General features: G+C 40.1%; 1 protein-coding gene across 2 annotated transcripts in view; it reads right to left on the bottom strand.

Moving 5' to 3' along the window:
* OPRK1 (opioid receptor kappa 1) overlaps nt 1-12911 on the bottom strand; it is a 31862-nt gene extending 18951 nt beyond the window's left edge. The window contains exons 1-2 of one of the 2 annotated variants that reach the window (XM_077185574.1): nt 12613-12911; nt 11812-12122 (exon numbers count right to left, since the gene is read on the bottom strand). In XM_077185574.1, the coding sequence (XP_077041689.1) occupies nt 11812-12071 (260 nt within the window). In that variant the 5' untranslated portion in view covers nt 12072-12122; nt 12613-12911. The remainder of the gene's footprint in view (nt 1-11811; nt 12123-12612) is intronic. The other variant, XM_054634749.2, reaches the window with a different exon arrangement.
* Between the last annotated feature and the right edge of the window lie 10730 nt (nt 12912-23641).

Here is a 23641-nt window from a genome sequence, read left to right on the forward strand (position 1 = left end):
CAAATGGTGGTTTGAAACAAAGGGGAAAAAATCTGCAAGGGAAGAGAGAATACATCCTTCTCACCCACACACTGAACCATCAGTCAGAGATGGGCTTCTCCCACTAGATCAATCTCCTCAACAGACCCTCCAGGAGAGGAGGAATTTTGTCCTGTAGGTCACATTATAGCACTTAAGGCACTGTTCAAACAAAAATATGAGTCCTTACAACTAGAGAAAAGCAAATACAGGACATATTATCAGACAAATAACTTCCCTCCTGGTTAAAAAAAAAAAAAGAAGAAAAGAAAAATACTATCTTCAAGTGTATCTCAGCTGAAAGACCAAAAAAAAGTTCACTAAACACTCAAAACTCTCTGCTTAAATGGACTAATTTCCATTAAATTAAATAGAATAGTAGAAGGACAATTTTACTTCTACGGACATCCCTAATGATATTTGGAATTGCTGTCTTGTTCATATTGCAATAAAGAGACTGTGGAAAGCTGGAATGGTTGCATAATGGGACTGGAGGGACTGGAGAAAATTCTTTGACTGACTTAAAATCTGAGCACATTTAGTTTATCAAAAAGAACACCAAGAGGTGACTTGATTACAGTGTCTGAAGAACTTCACAGGGAGAAAATAGCAGGTACTGAAGAGTTTTTTCAGACTACACAGAAAAGCATAACAAGAAAAAATACATAAAACTCTTAAGAGAGACAAATTCAGCTTAGAAACAATGACAGCTGTTTCTTAACAGCTAAGGTGATTATTATGGGGAAAAAGAAAGGAGTAATTTTTCCATCCACTGATGCCTGCAAATCAAGGTCTGCTGAGTTTACACAGAGTTTGCTTCAGTCAAATATAAGTTACTATACTTAACACAGGAACATTCATAAGAAATGCAATGACCTTTGATAAGCAGAGGTGACACAAGTAATCATTCTCCTGAATCATTATATCTGTAGATCTTTAAAAACTTCGCCAAGGGTTTGGATAGGGAAAGTTTGCATTCAAAAAGTATAGAGGAATTAGCTTGACCTTTCTTTTCTTTAAGAAAATCAGAAAACTGGGGGAAAATATCTAAGATTTTATTAGCCTTGGAAAAGCAAATATCTCAAAGTCTTTATATCTCATATTTCCCGTTCCTTGCAACCTTAATTTAATTATTTTATGTGTGTGTCGTTACAACTCTATATGCCATATTTTCCCAGTACCCTTTACCCTTTTTCTCCTCCATAGACTAAGTGGAAAAATAGCAAACAAGTGCTGTAAAACTGGGCTAGTAAAGAGCTTGATTACTTTTGCCTGGAAACATTGGCCTGTGTATATGTGGTATTGGCCTTTAAAGTTATTAGGCACTATAGATAAAGTCATACATTCATTTAGAAGCTTAGAAAATTCAGAAATGCCTTTGAGAATCTGGACTCAATCCTCCAAACTCCTCAATCATCCAAAATTAAAATGTTTTTAATTAAACACCTGAAAATTATTAAATGCCTACATGCCTCTGAAGATATGTGCTTGCAGGTTTAATCAAATGTCCAGATTAGGTAACAGAGTGACTGCTGTTGCTGTCAGACCCTTTCGAGCAGACCCTGATAAAGTTCATAAGATAAGGGATTTGCCTGCTTTCCTGCAACTCATTCTATTGCACCAAAACTTAGAAGGAAATAATATTTTGTGGTCTGGAGTAATCTCACCATACTCTCCACTCAGTTGAACAAGGTCAAAACAATGTGTAAGTGATTGTGTAAGGGAATCTTGTCTTCCTTTGCAGAATTAAAATTCTTGATCAAATATCTAAATTCATTTAAGCAAAAATATTTCTATCTGCTTTAGTTAGTTTAGCAGGACAGATAGGGTAAATCTGAACATAATTACAGCATAAGTGCCTCAGTAGCAATTTATGGCATTTTCTTCGTGTCTGAGGTACAAGTTTCAAAGACAATTACAATATTTATAAACCATGGCTGTATAAACTGCTCATGGGAAATCCCATGTCTAAAAAATGGTTTGTTATATACAAGGACTTCTTAAGAGAATGGCAACATTTCTAATACTACATAGGAGTGGAAAGTCCCTCTTTTAAACCAGGTGCTAGAATCTAATATCAAGCAGCAGATAAAAACTCAGATCACTTAAGCTGGTGGATCTCAAGACTGCTTGTAAAGCTATAAGCAGGCCTCAAGCCTCTGTAAACTTAAAACTAGAAGATATATCAAACAGCAGAAAAACAGTCAAAATGAAACACAACACCTTCATATGGATGCTTTTTTTTTATGGGTATGTGATGAAATTTTTAAGGAGCAAATGTCTAAATTATGTCTACTTACATATCAAAAGTAAAATTCTCAAAGCTATTAGGCATTATTCACTTTCCAAAACCAGAAAGTTCTTTGAGACTGAATATAGACTGACCCCTAGAAATTTTCCCTGTGTTTCTCAGTCAACTCATCATTACTGTTCTTTTCCCTCTGGAATAGAACATGCTTTTAAGACAAGCTTTTAAGACAATAAATAAGAAGAAATCACACCTTCAGCCTACGCTATCAATGAAATTGTGCTAACAGAAGAGGGAAACATGCTACTAAGGATCTGGTGTGCTTTCAGAAAATAATCTGCTAGTAGTGCCCCTTAAAGTTATTATCTCAAAGAGAGGAGAGGATTGTGATTCTAAAGCACACTATAACATTAGAAAAGCTGATAAAAGGTGAGAAAGAGGCTCTGGTCAAACTTTTTTCATGTAACTGTAATAGGATGAAGTAATGAAATGTTCCCTGCAGTGTGAAATGAGGGATGGGGAAGGGAGCAAAACTAGCAAATATCCTACAACAAATATACTACAAATATACTTCTTCAGTTGCAGAGGGAAAGTACAAAAGCATAAAATAATAAGGAATAACAAACACTGGTTTTTCACAGATACCTGGGTAAGAGAATGAAAATTAAAGCTAAAGAACATCTAAAGCAAATTGCAAAAACACCTATCAGCAGGATGCAGGCTCTGTTCCACTAGGTTCCTCTGAATGAAGTATATGGAGAGCAAGCAGCTGAAAAGCTTAGTCAGGAAAGCTCTAAATCTCAAGGCTATATTCTGAGTATAGTCAGTATAATACTGCATCAGAACAGGAAGAAAAAACCAGAAAACAATCCAGGAGGATCTATTCCAAACCCATACCATGTCATAAGGATGGCTCAGCTCTCTCTTGGATATTCATAATCCAATATAAAATCTTATGCCAATATGAAATGAAGGCTAAGGTCATTTAAAGAATATAAAAATTAACATGCTGTAGTTGTCATGTTTGTATTGGGTTATATGACATTAACATATTTTAATTTGCCACATTTTAGCAGTAGAGGATCTCAGATGACACTTTAAATAAAGGAAAACCTTGTTACTGCACATATTTAATGGTTGCCTGTCTTAATCAAATCTTTTAGGACATAAAATTGTTGTCTACAAAATTACACCATAAAGTGGAATTCTCTTTACTAATAAACATCTAAAGATACCAATTTTAAAGCAGCTCAAAAAAGAAAAACATAAATTTGTCTTTTATTCTTCCCCCAGACAGCATAATCTATGTGAATGATAAAGGGTATAGTTAAAATGCTTACAATTTTCCACTACCATTTCTTTCCTGCACTAGCCCTAAACAGAGCCTGAACAAGATTTAATCTTGTGGATTTAGATTGGATGTGGAAGGTTTTCTTCCTGAGCTAAAGAACCAGGCTCTGAATTAGTTCAAGTCCATGTATATAGTGGTCAATGTGGAAGAAAATTCACACTACTTAACAAAAATGAACTCATCTTTTTCCTTCTATGATAAAGGCTTTTAATATTTTTATGTGAGCTCAAAAGCCTCTTTTGCAAGAAACTGTAAAATGGTAGAAAAAAATACTGTGAAATTTCTGCTTCCATGACTTTGATAGGAGAGGTCAGAGGTCAAGGTGCTGTGAATCACTGCAGCTCAAAATGAATCAGTGAGAATGCAGAATTTCACTAAATTGGTACTTTATCTAAAACCATTATGTCTAATAACATTATGAAAGAGCCTGGACAATTAGCTTAGACTATGTAACATATTTTTTTGCTCTCTATTGGTAAGTAGAGGTGAATACTGACCATGTAAGGCAACTGATTCTATCTCTTGAAAAACTTCATGCTGCTGCAGATGTTTCCCAGTGACCAGTCCTGCCATGGGGAGTTCCCAGGGTGTTACACAGACCATTCTAATTCTTTTTACTTGTCACAAATACATTGCTCTAGTGAACATTGGATCTCTGTATCTGGTAACATCCACCTTTCCTGTTATTCTTTTTTCTTGGAAGAATTTATTTTTTTTTAATAAAGGGCTTGAACTCCTTTAGCAAAGTGCTTCCCATGATTTTATGGGAAATGGAATTGAGTAGGACAGAGATTGCCTGGCAAGGAGAACAAATCTAATTGCTCAAGGACACAGGGATAATAGCCCCAGGAAAAGATTTCTTTCTCAGGGTCTTTCTTTCCTTGTTGGAAGCAGACAACAGTTTGTTGAATGTTTACTTCTACTAGATGTTTCTGCAGGACAGAAAAAAAGGAAAGAGCTCAGAAACCACTTACTCAGGGGTCTTGGGGTATGGGTATCTCTCTTCTTCCCAAAGCAATGCACCTGGTTTCCATTTTCCCACAGGGATGAATAACAACTGACACAGCTGGGAGTGTTTTATAGGACAACTACACACTCCGAGGTGTGGAGACCCAAATCTCTGGTCAACACTGCCATAATAAGGTTTAATGGGAGACAAGGGACTTTGCTCTGTAACAAGTACAGGATTGTGTGGTAAGACAGCAAATGCACATATCAGTAATGAGCCAGCTCAGGGAGAGGTCATCAGTCCCTCTTAGGAGGCATCTGGGAGGCTTTCTCTGGACTCCTCCCATGTATCTGTTTTCCTCACCTGCCTCAGGGAATCCCACAGCATAGACCAGCTGAACACACACATTCCTGAAGGAGATGATTCAAGTGAAATGCAGAAAACTTTAAGTTACAGTAAACAGAAGAGCAGAGCTTATAGCTTCCATGGTGAAAATATTCTTCTCCTGCCCACTTTGACAAACCAGCCATTCTGAAAGGTGAGTCTAACAGCAAGTCCTGATGCAGTCCATCATCCAGCAGCATGGTAAAACAAAACTTTTCTGAGTGTGAACACTAAATAAGCATTGACTAGATTTTCTGAACTAATCCTACCATGCAGTTTCTCATCTGTCACTACTCAAGGAGGCTTTTGCCCAACAGTAGCCACAGTGGCTGGACTACCAACAATACATTTAGGAAATGCAAAATCCTCTTGGCTTCACATGCAGCACAGCTAAATTTGGAAACTCTAGACATTCACTCTTAATGCATTGCTGACTTCTGGTGCAGAGATGAGCAGCTGCATGTTACCAAGGTGGATTGGTATAAGAAATAGAGAAGACCCAAAGGCTCACTGTCTTACCATGAATTTGCAGAAATTCATACACTGAAGAAAACTGTCTTCTCATAATCATACTCATGAAAAGAACACAGAGATTTCACAAAAAATAATGTCTCAAAACTGAAAACAGGAAACTGCCTAAAACTAATTTTAACTTTCATGAAATTAGAAGGTGAATTTAATGAGAGCTGAACCCTCTGGCTTTGGGAGAAATAAATATTTCAACGGTAATTCACAGCCTGGCATGACAACTTCCTAATAGAACCATGCTAATTTAAAGCAAATAAAAAAGTAATATTATGGTGTTATCAAAATCTAGTATTAATTTCAACCAATATGTTAAATCAATTTAATTTTCGTGTACTTTTTGTTTTAAGTGCTGTGCACCTTTACATATTCTTTATTTATATCATTTTAACATTTTGTGGAATGCCAGCATGGTCAGACATCCCTCTTCCATTATCCTTGTTGCATCTGCATACACCCTTTCCCCTCAACTAATCCAGTTTGTGCACTCATGCCTGTCTGTAGACAAAATTATATTCCTAATGCCTTTTCCTCATATCTCTCTAAATTCACAAAAGAAGATAGCAATAAGCAAAGCACAAAGTCTTCCTTAAGGAGAAGAGCACAGATTCCTCCCTTTGAGAGAATTATCAGATATTTAGAGATGAGGGGACCAAAATGGAGACCTGAAGTATACTTCCTGGAAGTTAAGTATAGCTGGATGCTTTTTCTTCAGAAAGAAATACATAACTGGAATCAAAACTCTTCTTGGGAACCCATCTGTTCCAGAGAATTTAACTTAAAGGGACAAAGTAATCACAGTTTAGACAGTGAGAGTAGGCAAGGCAGGAGGATTATCTTCCCTTCTCCTTAATGTGTCCCAGGAATCCAAATCAACCAGTTAAGAATTTCCTTTTACAACAAATTCAAAATCCTTTCTCAGAAAAAAAACTAACTGAAATGTCCCCATTCTTCCCTCACTTCTTCCATTTCACCAGAAGGGCTAAGCCAGTCTGTGCCCCACAACACCATCTCATCACTGTGCACCCTCCCCGTGCTTCCTCCAGGATCATGAGTTACCTACCCACTGCTCTCCCCTCTGACAAGAGGAAAGTCATCTCAAGGTTTCTGCCTTGCCAGCAGCCAAACTGGAAAGTTCTTCTAAGTTTTCACTTTCTTCCAGTTGAAAAAGGTTCTCTGTAATTCATCTTGCTACCAGACACTGATTCCAGTTATGCCTTTCGCTGAACTAAATGATTACCTGGCTGTTAGCCCAGCGGAAATGTCTGGATAGATACCAAATTACTTTTCAGAAGCCAAACACATTATTCACTATAAGCTATAGCCTCTCTTTAATACTGTCTGTGGTAAATATTCCTTTCAAGCTTTCCTCTCTCCCTGCAGATTTTCAGTATCAGCTCTTGTTATCACAGCATGACCATGAGTTGGACTTATAAGTTGTCAGCTTATAAATCCCAGGTCTCACTTGGTCACTGTCTAGCTGGGTTTTAAAAGTATTAGAAATAGTAACATTTTGTTTAAATGGTCTGTGTTTTCAAACTATCGATACTCTTCTATAAGCCTGTCCTCTTTCATGTTTCCTGTTGCCTTGTTCTTTGTGCCATCTGTAAAAGCTTTTGGTAATGATCACTCTTCAAAGTTGTGATGGAAATTATGTCACGTTTGAACTAACGCTGCAGAACTGATCAAAATTACCTCCATTCAGTGAGGGACGGCTAGATGCTCTTTGAAATCCGTGATGAATTGCTATCAATCCATTTGATGCCTCTCTGCTGGTAGTAGTAAGCTGTCAGATTTTTGATTAGCAAAGGAAAGGTTAAAAATCCTAAACTTCACATAGTACAGTTCACCCTCTGCCTTTAGCAGCCAAAGTCTTGATTTCATAAAAGAACGAAATCATGCAAGCTGCCAGCAATAGGGAACAGCTAATTCACTTATGTTAACTCTTCTGGAGCTTAAATTTTCATTTCAGAACAATATTCTTTCCAAACATAATTTAATAAAATTAGGACAATAATTTAAAGCAATTTAACAAATGATCTTTTGATGGTATCAAAATCTATTATTAATTTAAACCAATGTATTGAATCCATTTCATTGTTGTGTACTTTTAAAAAAAATATTTTCATTCTTGTTTGGAATGAATGATGAAGAAATTTTAAAAACAATCTGGAAAGGAGTCAATTTTATATGACATTTCTTAATACACTCTTCCCGTTATGTAAAATACTGTTCAGTTCAATGAATATAAGAACAAAAATGTATCAGTGGTAAAACATTTTCTTCAACATTAGACTAAGCAGAGAATGATAAGGTTTCTCTTTTCCCTTAGGAATCAACCTACATATCTGTAACACAGCCTCTTCTTAAAAATTCTTGAATGTAGAAAATTATTCAGTTCACTGGAAGCTCGAAAGATAATTTTAAAAGAATACAGGATTGGCTCTTTGGGATTCTGTTGATATCAGCTGGTCTCAGTAAATTACTTCAGGAACAATGAGGGTAAGATAAATACATAGAAAAGGTGCATCTGGAGAGGGTAAGAGAGAGCATCTCCCAGAGTTTTTTCAGAGTATGTTTATGGTTTTGATAAGTGCAAATCCTAGTTAAAGCTGTAACTTTAGTCAGGAGATTTTCTTCCCTGCAGCTGTCACAATAAACTACGATTTTGCTTACAGCCAGCCCTAAATTTTAAAGAAAAAAAGTCACGAGGTAAGAAGAATGGAGAAAAAAGCCTTTTTGCTTCCAAACACAAATAGGTTTTTTTATCCCCTTCAGCCAACTTGCTTCCAAAAATATCATCTGAGACCTCAGAGGAAAAGCTAATCTCAAAAGAAAAGGTTTGGGGTATAGGTAGGTTCTGCTAATGCCAAGAACCACACAGCTGTAGGACTTTCCTCAGGTGAGGTCAGACAACTTTACCAGGTATCTGCAAACCCATTTCATGCTTCTCCTCCTCCTCCATAGGGGAGGACTGTGCTTCCCACACAGTGCTTATGTTTCCCACCAATACAAGAGGCAATGTGATGCCTTCTTTCTCTCTTACTCTCTCCCCAGGACAGGCGGCAGCCCCAGGAGAGCATTACACCCCACATGCCGTGGCTTGCACGGAGTGTCCATCCACCCAGCTGAGAGCAGAGCCCCCTGGGACAGTGCACAGCTGATCCAGACATGGGGAGAGATCCTGCAAACCACCCACACTGGGAGAGCCAAGTGCCATGGGCAGGAACAGAGTGCCAGTCCCCTGTCTGCTCAGCACAGAGCTTTTTCTGCACATCAAAAATGATCGCTCTTTGTGTGTCTGAGGAGCCCAGGGTGTTTACAATAGACCTGGTCTTGCCCTGTTATAAGCTTTAGTGATTAGACTTTGGCTTTTGCTGTGTGTTTAAAGACAGTGAATGTCAGCATTTCCATTTTACATGTGAGGAAACCATGAAGTGAACTCATCATGACAGGAAAAAGTGTTGAAACTTGATAGTAAAACCAAGAGAAGAATCCAGGTCTCCTGAGAAATGCTTTAAGAGGCCATGGTGTTGAGACTGTACTAAAGGACCATTCTCAGTCAGACTTCAGCACAAATGTCTTCTCACAGGAGCTGTATCAAACTCACCTACTTTTCTGTCAGGAGTTTGCACATGTGACTGAAGTGGCATTCTCCTGTTATTTTTCCTCTGAGGAAACTCTGAGTTTTCCCTCTCAGCAGAAAAACACTCCACCAGACCTGTAAGAGATTTCATTCACCCAGCACTCCATGCACAAGCTGCTGAGATGCTGACTCACTGGTGTCCATGAGCTTCTTTAGCAGCCCTTATGCAGGAATAGCAAAACCACTCCTGTAGTGGTATTAAAGCAAGGAATTGCCCAAGGCCTGCCTATACCACAGGCTGTGGCTGAATTTGAGCCTGTTTCTGAGGCATCTCAAGATTCTGGAGTCTCCTGAATCTACCACAGCATTGACACTTCAACACTTTGACTGAAAATCTCAGAACAGAGGGAGGAACTTTTTTTGTTTGTCACCCAAAAAGTGACCCAGTGTCAGGCCTGGAGTGTCAGGCAGTTGGGCTAGATGATTATTATAATAACTCCAACTGAACTATTCTAACAATGTTAGACATTTAAATGAGCAAAGGGAGAGGAGTCGTGCCTGCCTTGCCTGCCTGTCTAGAGGGGGTTAGGAGAAGAGCAGATCTGGAATTCAGAGTTGAGAAACAGCAGCAAAGGGCCTCAGACAAAGCCTGTACTCAGCTGGAAGGCAAAAAAGAGCCTCAGTGTATCCCCATCCCACTTTAGATTTGTGGCAGCTCGAGGGGGGCTATTGTGGGATGGCTGGGGGACAGAATCTGCCTCTCCTTTACCATCTTATTTCCCAAACTTCCCACAGACCTTGTCTTTCCTCACAAAAGGACATCACTGCAGGGTACATTGTTCATGGGTCATTAAAATCCATCCTGAGATACTTCACATATACTCATGCAGAGAGTATATGTGAGGAAAAAATGGAGGGACATGGGAGGTTTGGACAAAAATGAAGAAAATAAACCTCTTGCACAAATGTTTGAAATATTTCAAGACCATAAGAAAATTCAAAACTGCTGGCTTGTATTTGCCTGCACTTCAGCTAATGATTCTTTAAAGCATTTGCCACACAGAAAACCTAGGAGAGAAATCTAACAAAGAAAAAAAAACAACATCCCCCCCCCAAAAAAACCAACCCAGATATTTGTTTATTTGTTTATTACTTCATTATTTTATTTTATGTCAAATTTCTTTATTTTTTTACCTCATAATTGAGAGATGGGCCAAGAGAAAATTCAAGGAAAGGTTAATGTAGGAACTAGAATTAAAGTGAGCAATAGCTATCTAGAGTCCTACAAAAATAGTCTTAGGAGGGTAGCAGAAGGAGAGAAAAAAGCAAGTATATGTGCACCAGGGTAATCCATACATGCTAGGGCTAAGTTTGGGATATTTCCAGTGCCCAGGCCAATTAATCAGCTGTCTTTGTTACTGACTGGTGGCTTAGAAAATCTCTGCCTTTGCAGCTGTGTGACTGTCAAGTATGAAGTCTCTTTTCTTGAAGAAGAAATACAAAAATAAATTAAATCTCTACTCTGAATGAAGGTCAAAAGGGCATACAGGGGTATAAAAATCACAACATCACAAAACTGGAGCCAACCACTTTTTCTAAACTGACCACAGGCAACTCTTTTCATTGCACTGACTAGTAAATGGAATTTTACTTTCATTATTCAAGAGTATGCACCTGATTATAACTCATCTTTTGAAGTACTTTATCAATAACTTCAGTGGTTCTCATCATTTCCCCTTGTATCAAGTCTGACAGTTACTTCATCATTCTGCAATTGCTTGACCCTTACAAAAGAGAATCCCTTCCAATACCTCCATTTTTTTTTTCCATGTATAAGCTGATTTCATTGGAGCAATGGCTACTCCACAGTTCTGGGATTATTTTTTCCTAGAAACTTTATCAGAATTCAAACAGGCTGTGGAGAAAGAGTCCAAGAAGTTGCATGATTTCAGTGCCCTGTACTGCTCATTATCACCCTGCTAAACAGCACTGTCCAAGCATGCCTACAGATTGCAAATGACAATGACAAAAAGAGAGAGGAAGCCCAGTGCAAACTAAAATATTCACCAATATACAAGTGTAAGTGCAAGCATAAATATCAGTGCATTTCACCAAATGGTTTAGTTTGAAACCTTCACTAACACAGACACAGAGCTTTCTCCTCTGTCCTGGAAAACAATGGAAAAGGTATTTCAGCACTTTCTCTACTTTCTTCAATTCAACACCAACAACTGGAGTTAAACACTGCTAAACAGAGAAAAAACATCCCTTGCTTTACATTAAGCTTATCTTTTATAATTTCCTGGCTTTCCCTCCTTGTTAAGGAAGACATTAAGTGCCAAGGCAATGATGGATCATTGTCCACATGACTGGACACATAAGCTGTCCTTCAGGGTCTCCTAACAGTGGAAATAAAAGCTGCCTTGTACAAGTTTCCTTCTTTCACTCGAGCTTTTTTCCCTCGGATGCCAGCAGCATCTCATCCCTAGAGGGCAGCCAATGAACACAGCTCCAGGCACAAAGCGCTTTCCCTCAGGCTGCAGGACTTATCACATTTAACCAGCTCGTCCTTTCTCTCTCTAACACACAAGTGCAGGCAAACCACTGTGACTGACAAGTTTTGGGTCATTTCAGTTGCTTTTTTTCCAGTTCCTCACTGTAGGGCTTCCACAATCCACCCTCTCCCCCACCCTGCCAAACTTAGGGACGGTCTTTTGCGCCTCTTCCAACCGGTACCCAAAACCTCTTACCTTATGATGACAAACATGACCAGGGAGTTTCCCACCAAGCCCACAACGAAGACCACCGAGTAGACAGCAGTGATGATGATGGGAATGGCGGGGGAGATGCTGGTGTGGTTGTGCTGGCCGTCCCCAAAGCCCCCAGTGGCATTGGTGTCATAGTCTGCCCAGCCCGGGAGCCAGCTGCTGCTGGTGCTGCGGGGCCGGCAGGGCCCTGGGGAGCAGGTGGAGTCTGGCTCCTCACGGAAAATCTGTATGGGGGCATCCATAGGGGCACAGTCCGAGAGCACGAGGAGTGCACACAACAGGAGGCAAGTGTGCTGGAAAGAGGGAAGAGAGAGAAAGAAAGAGAAGTATTTTTACAGCCACAGAACATTAAGACCTCTGAAACTTGTATGTGTTAAGGGGAGCTCCGCTGTGATGGGAACTGTAATTTGCCAAGCAGAGATTTAAGCAAATCACATCCATATTAAATTATTTCAAGTTTTACATCTTGCTATGTAATGCTGCTTCTCCAAGTGCACAAGGAAAGTTTTCCTCCACTTTCAAAGGTTGCATAGTGAAGCAAGCCAGATGGGAACAGCTCAGATCCACCCCCACACTTTAACCCTGTCTTTCCCATCTTTCATATTTTAAGTCAAACTCTGTCCTAACAAGGGCTCCTCATTGCCTAAGCTCTGCTATAAAGGGGAAGAAGACAGAGAAACCCACCACTTCTCTGCACATCTGCTTTAACACCCTGCCCTGAGTTATTTTTTCCTGATCCCATACCTGCTTTCATAGAAAAGCCACATTAATGACAACGAATACCTTTCAGTCCAGGAAAAGAAGCGGAGTCCTCACACAGGCGCTCTTGGCAGGAAAAGAAAAGAATAAAGCCGCCTTGCTTGGCTCCTGGAAGTGCCACTGACCACCTAGGACTTTTGGATGTGAGGCACCTGCGCCCTCAGAGAGGCGTGCTGGCAGCAGAGCCGGCTCCCAGGCATGAGCTGCAGCGTGCAGCAGCAGCAGATGCTGCTGTTCCAGCTCCCACCACTTCGCCTTTTCTCTCTCAGGCTCCCTCTGCCTCCCTCTCGCTCTGCCAGGGCTCCAGCAGCACTCTGCACTGATGCACACGTTCTCCACTGCCTCTGTCCCCGCAGCTCACAAGCTCACATGACTTCTTTCTAAACACTGAGATGCAGATAAATTAAAAGAAAAGCAAGAAATAAGTTCTGTTGTGATTGAATGCTTATTTTAATACACTTTTCCAAGTTTTCTTTCCTCAATTCCCTTGCACTCCCAGGCCTCAAGAAATAATCCTCTTTGCCTTATTGAATCCCACAGGATTTCAGACTAGTAGACACTGAATAAAAGGGGAATTTTAAGTTTAGATGCCTTGCCTGGTCCATCAGCTCTTTCATGCCTTGACTTCACAACTGTGTGTCCAAAACATTTCTCACTGGTTAACTGTGCCCCTGACCCTTTGCACCTGCAACTCCTTAAGTCAGAAGCTGGCTACCATAGAAAAGAGGGGCACCCTAATTACTGTACAGATTTTTTCAAGCTGTCCCACACCATGTGAGAAGCCCAGAATTCCCTGTAGCACTTTCTTCTCCCAGCTGCAGCCAGAAACAGGGAGGTGGTGTGCACAGAAATCACATCCCTCAGAGCTTATCCCTATTATACTCCCTCAAGCAGGAGTTGGCAAGGCACCAATATATGTGTCCAAGTATCTTTTAACTTGCATACAGACCTTGAAATCCCCACCAGAACTCTCTCTAAATGGCAAATTGGAAGAGAAGAGGCAGAGCCTGAGTTATTCCTACTCCTTTGGAAGAGGCTGGAAACAGCCAGACTGGCTGCATCTCAAAGTGTGCAGCAGGAAAACCAGACTCTGGAGAAAGAGAGAGGCTCTGGGTTTCCTTCAAGCTTTTCCAATCTTGAAACTTTACTTCATGCTCCTCTTGTTGAATGTCTGTGATATGACTGAGTTTTCTATTCTAAACCAATTTTTTTTTCTAAACCTATAATCAAGAGACTAAATTATGTCAGCTGAGTGAGAAATCATGTAGGAGGCTTAAAAGGTACAGAATCCCCTCTCTTAGAAGAAAAGGCTTGTTCCAATGTGATAATGGTTTTTACTGTGGTCACTGTTTTCTCCATAACTTCAGTAACTGCTCATGATCCTGTGTATAGAGCTGTTTAAAGTTATACTTTTAATGACGATGGATAAAAATCCAAAATAACAAATGTGTGACAGAAATATCCCTGAGACAGGGACACAAACCTAAGAAGAAGTCATTTTTTTGAAGATGAAGTAGATCCTAACACAAATTGTACTCTAATTCTGGTTTTATCCTCTGCAATCTGCGGTCTCCTGCCCATGTATTGAAGGGAACTACTGTTGCTGTATCTTATAAATAATTATACTGGCGATTTTCAACTTCTTATTAGCATCTTCCCCAGAATTTTCTACATTCTGCAACTAAAATATACAGGACAGATTTAAGATCAATGAGTGTTTTAGCACTCATTGATAATTTAGCACTTATGAGCAATCATTTTGTCCCTCTGAAATTGCTACAGGTGGGTCCAAAACTTCTATATGGGGAAGGAAACTTATTATTGCTCTGAGTAAATCTACAGCACAGATGATACAAAAAAGTAAGATAAATAGCAGACTCACAGCTTTTTGAATGTTCAATGGTTGGACAGTAAGCTGCTCATTCTCTAGCTAAATTCCATGCTGAAACTCTCCACAGATCTTAGAATTAGCACAAAAAATATGTGCTCACAGTTGTAGTCACTGGCCCTTCATGGAGTTTGCAATGTAACTATATGGGACAGGAATGAGGTGGAGTTTGACCACTACTCTGCAAATCACAGGCTGAGCCAGAGGCGATGTTTAAGTTGTGAGATGCTTTTTGCTTATGTGTGTTCAATGTTTGGCTCTTGGTTGCTGTAGGACCTTATGATACAGTAGAAAGAAAGTACTTGGCTAAGGGAAATGGTTTGTCTCCTGAAAGTCAAATCAAAATCATATGCACTGTTAAAAAATAATCTTTTCTTTTCTTGTGTTGGCTTTGCAAATGAAAACCTGAATTTCAGGATTATCAGCAGCAACTGGTCTCGCTGCAAGTACCGGGAACAACTGCCACGATATCGAAAGGAAAACCAAAGGCAGAGGGAGAAGCAGCGTCTCTGTGCCCTTGCCAACAGTCCTGTGGAAAAGGGCAGAGTCTCCTGGAGCCACAGGGCAGAGAAAGGCAGGGTGACCTAACCCAGACTGCCTGCACACCAGTGCTGGAAACCCCTCTTCCCTCTAAGGGCTTACATCAGACAGAAGGCCCTGCTTTCAGAGGAAAGTAAGGAAATATTTAGAGAAGAAAGACAGCCCAAAAAAACCATTGTCTCACCTCTCAGCTGCCATTTTCCTCCAGTAATGTTCTTACAAACACGTGGCTTGCATGCCCCCCGGGTTTTTGCTGTAATACTTTAGACCCAATAGTGTTCACCTCACTGGACTTTGGGAAACACAACAGAAACAACTTGGACTTTTTAAATTAAAAATATAATGATATATAAAGCTATATATATAATTATTATAATTATAATTTATATATAATTATAATTATATATAAAGCTATATATCAAATTTCATAATTGTAGAAAATTGTTTAAGTTATAAATTCCAGCTCTCAAAACTGAAATAAATATCATTTTTTCATTCAGCTGTCTGAAACCTAGGAACTACAACATGTGCTTTTACACAAATTTTTACTTTCTCCAGGCTCTCTTCCTCAATTAAAAGTCAACTATACAATATTGCTAAATATAAGTGGAAGGGCAAACATAAACTGGGAATTTTGTATCTGTGAAGTATTTTCTTTTACAATCCTAGTGAAATTCTTTGAATGAATAAGAAACCTGGGAGGGGGGAAATATGTGATATTTAACAATAGCAGGTAGGAAGGGCTTCAGCACTGTCTTTTTTCTTATCAAAAGCTAAAGACTTTCTGTGCTCCTATCAGCACAGGGGTTTAAAACCTTAAAGATGTGGTGGGACATTAATTCAGCCCTGACTCAGAGGTAAGAATGAACCACTTTGAATCACAGGCATGAGTCTGCAGCACGGTACCATCTGCTGCAGCACAGACCCAGCTCCATCACCTCAGCACACTCAGGCTTTGAGTGAAAGCTGTTTAGTTTCTGACATTGTTTTCTAGAAAACCATGACAATTTATGGGTTTCAGTCAAATGTGCAGGATAAGACAGACCTTGATGTTCAGCCATGAACTGTAACACTGGACACTTTGGAACAGGATCATTTCCAGAGATCACTTTCTATTCTAGAGGCTGGGGAAGAGACCACATGAGTTAAGTGGAGCACACTATCAAGATGCTTCTTCAGCTAATATTTGTTTTTATTACATGATTAACCAAAGGCTACAATGATAGTGAGCCTGTGTAAAGGTAGGCGATGCTGGAAACACTTTCTGGTGTCTCCAGTTGCCAAGGAAACAAAGTTCTCTTGTCTCTCTGCATCCAGAAATGTTAGCTCTCTGTGTGAACACAGCTCTCAGGAAATGGTGTGTTCTGTGCTCTTCAAAAGACCTGCAAAGGAGAGGAAGGGGCAAAAAGAGAGATAAGAAAGTATATGCAATGCTACTCAAACAGCTTTTGCACACATCTTTTACTCACAGCAGACTAAACATCCATCATAAGACTTGTGCTTTGCTTTTACTTGTCAATAACAGAAGTTACATACTGAAAAAAAATTACTGGTGCAGACCTTCATTGTGACCTTCATAAACCAGCCCAATAACGTGCTGAGCACTGGGATAGCTTCTGTCCCAAGGCATGTCCTCCTTCCACAGAAAAGTCCCTGGGTGATTATGAAGAGACCAGCCACCCTCAAACTGCCAGCTGCAGGGAGGGACTGGGGCAGGCATTGAAAGCTTTCTGACTCTGGGACTTTAAAAACGAGGGGAGTTCTACAGAGAAGAGCTAACTGGCAGTGAGGAGGTCTGACTGGGTTTAAGGAATTGAGAAGATCCCAGCAGGAAGCCATCTGCCTTGCTCTGCTGTCACTCTGCCTCCCCCAGCAGCATTTCTGTCCACAGCTGGCCATGGCACGCTTGCCAGGTCCCTGGAGCAGAGGCAGAATTGTCAAAACAGGTCACCACTTTGCCATCTGCCCTGCATTTCATTTCATCAAGATCCTCAGTTGGAAGTTCTATAATTTCTCACTTTTCTGGAGCAGGCTAGAGCTGTGAGTCCAGAGGAAAAAAAAAAAGATACTTAAACAGGTAAATGTGAGCTACAGAACAACCTTTAAGACTTCTCTTTAAAAGAGAAAATTGTGGTATTCTTCAGATATCTATATAAGGATACAGATATCTGATCTACAGACCAGCTCATCTGATACAGATTATTTTAACAAAAAAACACCTAACTAAACAAACAAAAAAAAATCACACAAACCAATCAAACAAAAAGAAACAATGACAAAGCAAAACAATTATGTTTCTCTAATTATCATTTTGTCATTTACAACTATTTCTCCTCTGGGCATTAACATCACAGCATGTTGGCTTCCAAGGATGTGGAAGCACAGCTCTGCTGGTAAGTGGTTACACCGTTCCTGTGTAACCCCATTCATTCCCCAGAATGGGAATCAGCTAACACAACTTGAACTTCCCCCCAACTTTGGCTCTGAGACAGGAGATGATAATGACATTCAAAATTTTGTGGGAATCCATAAAAGCCACTTTAGGATTAGCCTGGTTGTTTCTTTTTAGGATGATCCCAGTGGATTGTGTGGGTAAGTACTGACTTTTCCCCAAAGAGCTCAAGATCCTGCAGCGTCTTCTCTTCACGTTTTTAACAAGAAAAGACAGATGATTCATTTCCAGGAAGGGTAAGAACTCTCTTAATTATGTGCCAATGATACCTAAATCTTAATCTTCTTTGCTTTGTACTTAGAACTGTTTGTTGACTTGTTCTAGTGCCTGGCAGAAGGAAGAGTGAAAAATGATGTAGCTGAAAGTAGAGAAAAGGGAATTTTTCATACATCCCTTAAACCTTGCCCCTCCCACTTCCTCTACCTCCTCTTTTTGGCACCTTCATTCATACATAATTAATGGCTTAAAGACAAGTGTTGTGATGAAAGATGGGTGAATTTAGCTCTCTGAATAAGGGTTGTGACTGCACCAGCTGACTAAACCATTCCCTGCTGACTCTGGGACAGAGTGGCTGCTGACTCCAAGATGGAGTGGAGAAGGCTAAACCCCAGTTAGTTGTTCTCCCTTCCCTTTTGGCAGCTAATCAAGTCCTATTAGTCACTCACTGAACACTACAGAGAACCCGGAGCTGCAGAACAGTGCAGTAATAGTGATGCTAAGAGTGGGGAGTATCAGGTAAAACAAGGTGTGGATGCCACAGTTTTCCTCGGTGCAGGAGCAGTGACCTTACTTAAACATGTACCAGTAAAGCTCACAAAACAAACCCTCAGTTCCTTGAAGTTATTTGGGTTTATTTAAGTCACACTGAACAAAGGGCTAAAAACTGGCAAGCTCAAACTATAAGTCAAGGGTTGGGGTGAAGCCCAGAAGTTGTCAAACTGCCCAGAAAGCCCATTTAGCCAGAGCACACCCAGAAAGAACTCATGTGGCCTGTACATGAGGGGGGATGAGCCCCAGTGAGGCTTCCAGGAGTGGGGCTGAGGTGGCCCTTCACCTGAGGTGAAGGTGGCCATTGTCCTCCCTACTCTGCCTGGTTCTATTTCACAGAATCACAAAGAGCCTCATTAAGGATGGGAAAGACCTGTAAGATCATGCATTCCAACAGTTAACCCAGCTTTGCCAAGCCTACCATTAAACCATGTCCCCAGGTGCCACATCCACATGGTTTTATAAATACTTCCAGGGATAGTGACTACACCACTTCTTTGTGCAGTCTGCTCCAGTGTTTGATAACCCTTTAGAAATTTTTCCTAATATCCAATCTAAACCTCCCCTTGTGCAGCTTGAGGACAATTTCTTCGGGTTCTGGGTTTGTTACCTGGAAGAAGATACTGACTCCCACCTGGCTACAGCCTTATTCTGGGTAGTGATAGGAAGTCATAACCTCTCCTGTGAGCCTTCTGTTCTCCAGGCTTAACTCCATCTCCCTCAGTCATTTCATCACCCCCACTGCCTTTCTCTGGACATTCTCCAGCCACTCAGAGTCTTTCTTGTAGTGAGGGGCCCAAAACTGGATGCAGGATTCAAAGTGTGGCTTTACCAGTGCCAAGTACCGAGGGACAATCCCTGCCCTGGTCCTGTTGGCCACACCATTGCTGAGCCAAGCCAAGGATGCCATTGGCCTCCTTGGCCACCTGGGCACAGTCTGGCTCATGTTCAGCCAGCTGTCAACCAGCATCCCCAGGTCATTTTCTGCTAGGCAGCTTCCCAGGCACTTGTCTCCAAGCCTTTAGCACTGCCTGAGGTTGTTGTGACCCAAGTGCAGAATCCAGCATTTCGCTTTTTTGAACCTCAGGCAATGGGCTTCAGCTCATGGATCCAGCCTGTCTGGATCCTTCTGCAGAGCCTTCCTGCCCTCCAGCAGATCAACACTCCTGTCCACTTTGATGTGAGCTGCAAACTGACAGAGGGTGGACACAATCCCTTCTTCCAGATCACTGATAAAGGTATTGAACAGGAATGTTCCCCAAAACTAAGCCCTGGGGAACACCACTTGTGACTGGGCACCAGGTGGATGTAACTCCATTCACCACCACCCTCTGGGCCTGACCAGATTTTACTCAGCAATGAGTAGATTCATCCAAGCTGTGAGCAGCCATGCTCACAATTATTTAGCAGTGTCAAGCAAGGTAATTTTAAGCCTTTTGCAGTCAACCCTTATCAACATGTTTGATAAAGTAAAAAACAACATTTAAGCTCATGTATACATGTCACAAAGACGATAAATGGCCATTTTACACTGTCTTGTTTGATGTTGTTAATAAACTGCAGATTACAAAGTGTGAAAATGAATCTGAAAACTCTTGCCAGTATTGGCAGCATATGGAAGCGCTCCTTTTGAGACATTTGTTTCAATAAGTGATGCAAGCAGAAAATCAGCCTGGGATCAATTTGTCAATTGCTTAAACCCGAGCTGTGTGTAAAGCTGGAAAATTCAGGCTCCACTTAGAAAGGTACTTAGTGGGATGCATAAAATATTGAGTCAAATTTTGTTGTCATTACTTGCTGTGTGTAGCATGATTAAATTCAGTGATACTGCTCATGGAATAAAAATACTAGGCTAAAAATTTTATTTCTAAGAGACAAGGAGGAGGGGAAGGAAAAGAAAATCAATAGAAGTATAAGAGAAAATTAGAAAAGCAACACAAGGTGAACAAAACCTACAGAAGGAGAAAGTGTTGACTAGTGCAACCAAGTGGCATCAAGAAGAAATATCATGTGAGAAATAACAAATTGGAAGAAGAACAAAGAAAATCATCAAAGACTTAATCATTACAGTGAAGTATGCCCTGTGGCTGTGTTGTCTTGACCTTTTTTTTCTGATTTCACCTCTTTTGCTGTTACTACAAGAGCCCATTATTACAAATTGTCAGCATATTCATAAAGTAAATGGGACTGAGGCAGTCCCTTTTTATTTTAATAAACTAGAATCTCATACCAGCTAATTTTCCAAAGCACTTTTCAATTGTGGTGAAAGAAGATTATGAAATGCTTTAGGTTGGTAATTGCTCTACGTGCCAAAGGATATTTTTGGTAAATGCAAAGATCCTTTGAAATCTCAAAAATATAAAGTATTTTATTGCCCAATGGCTTTATTTCCCCTTATTTAACAGTATGACTTAAGTGAAGACATAAGTGTATCTTTACTGCCTGGGAGTTCATACTTGCTCTGCCACACACTGGCAGAAACTGCTGCTTTCCACCAGTAGGGAGAGTTGGGCCGTCAGGCATCTTACACAGATGGCTGTTAAAGAAAGTGAAATAATCTGGGGCTCATCCATGAAGGCTATTGAAGGACAATGCATTAAACATGCTTAATGAAAATGCTTAATTCCTATGACAAAAAAAAAAAAAAATGTCACTGATGAGCTTTAGAAAATACAAGACATGCATAGAGCTGGTCGTGCTCCTGGCATGTAACCTATGGTTTTATTTTCATACTACAGATAGAAATGCTCCTAGAAAATACTTAACAGAACTGAATCAGGCTGCCAGTTTCTTATGCAGATATACAGTTTCCAAGAAAATCTCCTTCATAATTAAAACCAGTGTTACATCTAAAGTTTATCAAAATGTAAACACTTTCTGTAAGGTGCACCACTATGCAATTTTGCACAAAAAACAGACAAATTCCCTGAGACTGTTCTGTGATCAGCTGGCAAAACTCTGTCTTGTACAGCAGGTTTTCATCAAGCCAGAAAAAAACAGGTTGCCCAGAGAGATGATGAATTCTCCATCCCTGAAAACATTCAAGGTCAGGCTGGACAAGGCTCCAAGTACTTTGATCTAGTTCAGAATGTCCTTGCTCATTGCAGGGGGTTGGACTAGATGGCCTTTAAAAGTCTCTTGAAATCAAAGTATTCTGTGGTTCTAAGATCTGCAAATAACTCATTCCTGAACAAAATAGCCATTTATTGCAACAGCACATTTTTGCTACCAAGGGTGGAAAATGGATGCATTCACGTTTACAGGGAGATTGACAGAGAGGGAGCTCCAGCTGCTGAGGCTGGAAAATGGCATTTTTAGGCTTGAGCCTTTTCTCTTGGAGCCAGTCCATGGTAGATAAACAAGTGTTCAGAGAAAGACAGATTGCTGCTCTTGTCTATCAACCAAAACTCTTGCTAGACATGTGGAAAGCCCAGACTCACCTCCTTGCACCAAACCAGATACTATAACTGCCTTAATCTCCCATATGCTGACCAAATGAGCCTGCTCCACCAGTAATGGATTTCATTTCATCCAGAATATTAATATTTAAATTATTCCCAATAGCAATTTAACCTGTAAATTCTAGTAATAAAACTTACATATTTCAATGTAAATGATAAAACCATCTCACTATATTTTAAAGTGTAAATCTGAGTGTCTTACTGAGGTAATTCAAATCTGAACTTTGGACTGTTGATTTTTCTTTATTTTTACCTTGATTTTACCAAGTGTTTAAAGGGCATTGTATACTTTAAAGTCACATGGTACCCGTAGAATGCTTGATACACCTCTTAAATTAATGAAGAGTTAGGAAAATGTCAAAACGATTCAGACAAGATTTATTTTTTCAGCTAGTCAGCAATAAATTCAAAGGAATGCTGAATCCTTCTCATGCTGCCTATCAATGACCCACACAGTACTGTTTCACAAACCACAGAGCACATGTCATCTCAGAGTTTCAGAGATCACCTTAGACATTTTCAGGGATGAATCCTCATTCCAAGAAAACGAGGCTCTGGCTCATATAGACAGGTCCACTGAGTGCAAAGGATCATGATGAGGTGTTCTTCATGCTTTTCATAACAATCAAGGATACCTCTGGCAATTAACATTCCCTCCATTATCAGGAATACTGAAAAACAGGACCAGCTTCTAGGTACTGAAGAGAATAAAAGAGACAAGAGCTATTCTACAGGAGAAGCGACACGCTGAATTTTATATGTAGCCTGGACAACAGAAGAATGAACCATTAGAGTCCCCTGCTCTTGTACCTTTGTTGCCTCTGAAAAAAAAAAATAAATGAATGATCCTAAGGCTGCTGCAAAGAGTTACATTCCTGGCTTTCTATAGGTGCCATAGGGGGAAAGCAGATAATATCTCCCTATAATTAGATTTTCTCTTATTTTGAATGTCCGTGGCAATAAAGTAATGAGGTCTCTTCAGAGTTCACGGGCATCCCTGCTGCTGAGCCAAACCCCATGAAAAAAATCAGTCCCACTGCTCCTGGAAGTGCTTCATGCAGGCACACCAGGTTTTTATGTGAAGGTCCTCTTTCAGGGGTGTTGCCATGGAGCCTTCTTAGTAACTCAGCTCTGATAAGCCTTTGCTGTGCAATTACCAGCTGGTGGCTTGGCTCAGAGAACCTCCACTCCCTTGGCCCTGTGATTAATCTGAGACCCGTGGTGTGCTTGAGCTGACACTGGAATTATGAACCTGGGGTTTGCCTTGACTTGTTAGCCCTCCTTTCAAACCACTGGTTTTCCTTGCCACCCATTGTCCCTGCAATTCCTACTCCATAGCTGCTTGTTTACTCCATGGATTAGTATATTTTACCAAAATGTATTAGGAAAAAATCATAAAGAAATAGAGTATTTCATTATTTGCAACCCAATTATTCTTAAGATGGTGTTAATCATGTGAAATAGTAATCTTGTCTAAATCATATGAGCTTTCTACAGACATCATTTCTGCAGCAGCTTATTTCAACAGATTGAACACAAGTTTTATTTATTATTTTGCAGACTATATCCATGAATATTGTTCTTTTACAGATTCTGTCACTTGAAAGGCTAAGTTAGACTTCACCATTTCCAGATTAATAATTCCTCCTGGAGAGAAGGTGCTTCTGAGAAAGGATCCAGGTTCAACATTTTTTAACCTATGTACCATATATATTCACAGCTACTGCTTTTTCTCTCTGTGATTGCCCTGTGTGGCTTAAGATAATTGTACAAATGGATTTTTGGGGTACACTCCACTTGAGTTTGAATTACAATTATGTATCCAGAAGGTAAATGAATTGCACATGATCTTATAATTTTGGTAAGCTTTTTACATCTCTGAGATATGAAAAGTATCTGTTAAGAAGTAAGAATTTATACATGGTTCTTCAAAGTGGTGAAGCA

The sequence above is a fragment of the Agelaius phoeniceus genome, chromosome 1 (genome assembly GCF_051311805.1).
Source record: "Agelaius phoeniceus isolate bAgePho1 chromosome 1, bAgePho1.hap1, whole genome shotgun sequence".
Taxonomy (NCBI): Eukaryota; Metazoa; Chordata; class Aves; order Passeriformes; family Icteridae; genus Agelaius; species Agelaius phoeniceus.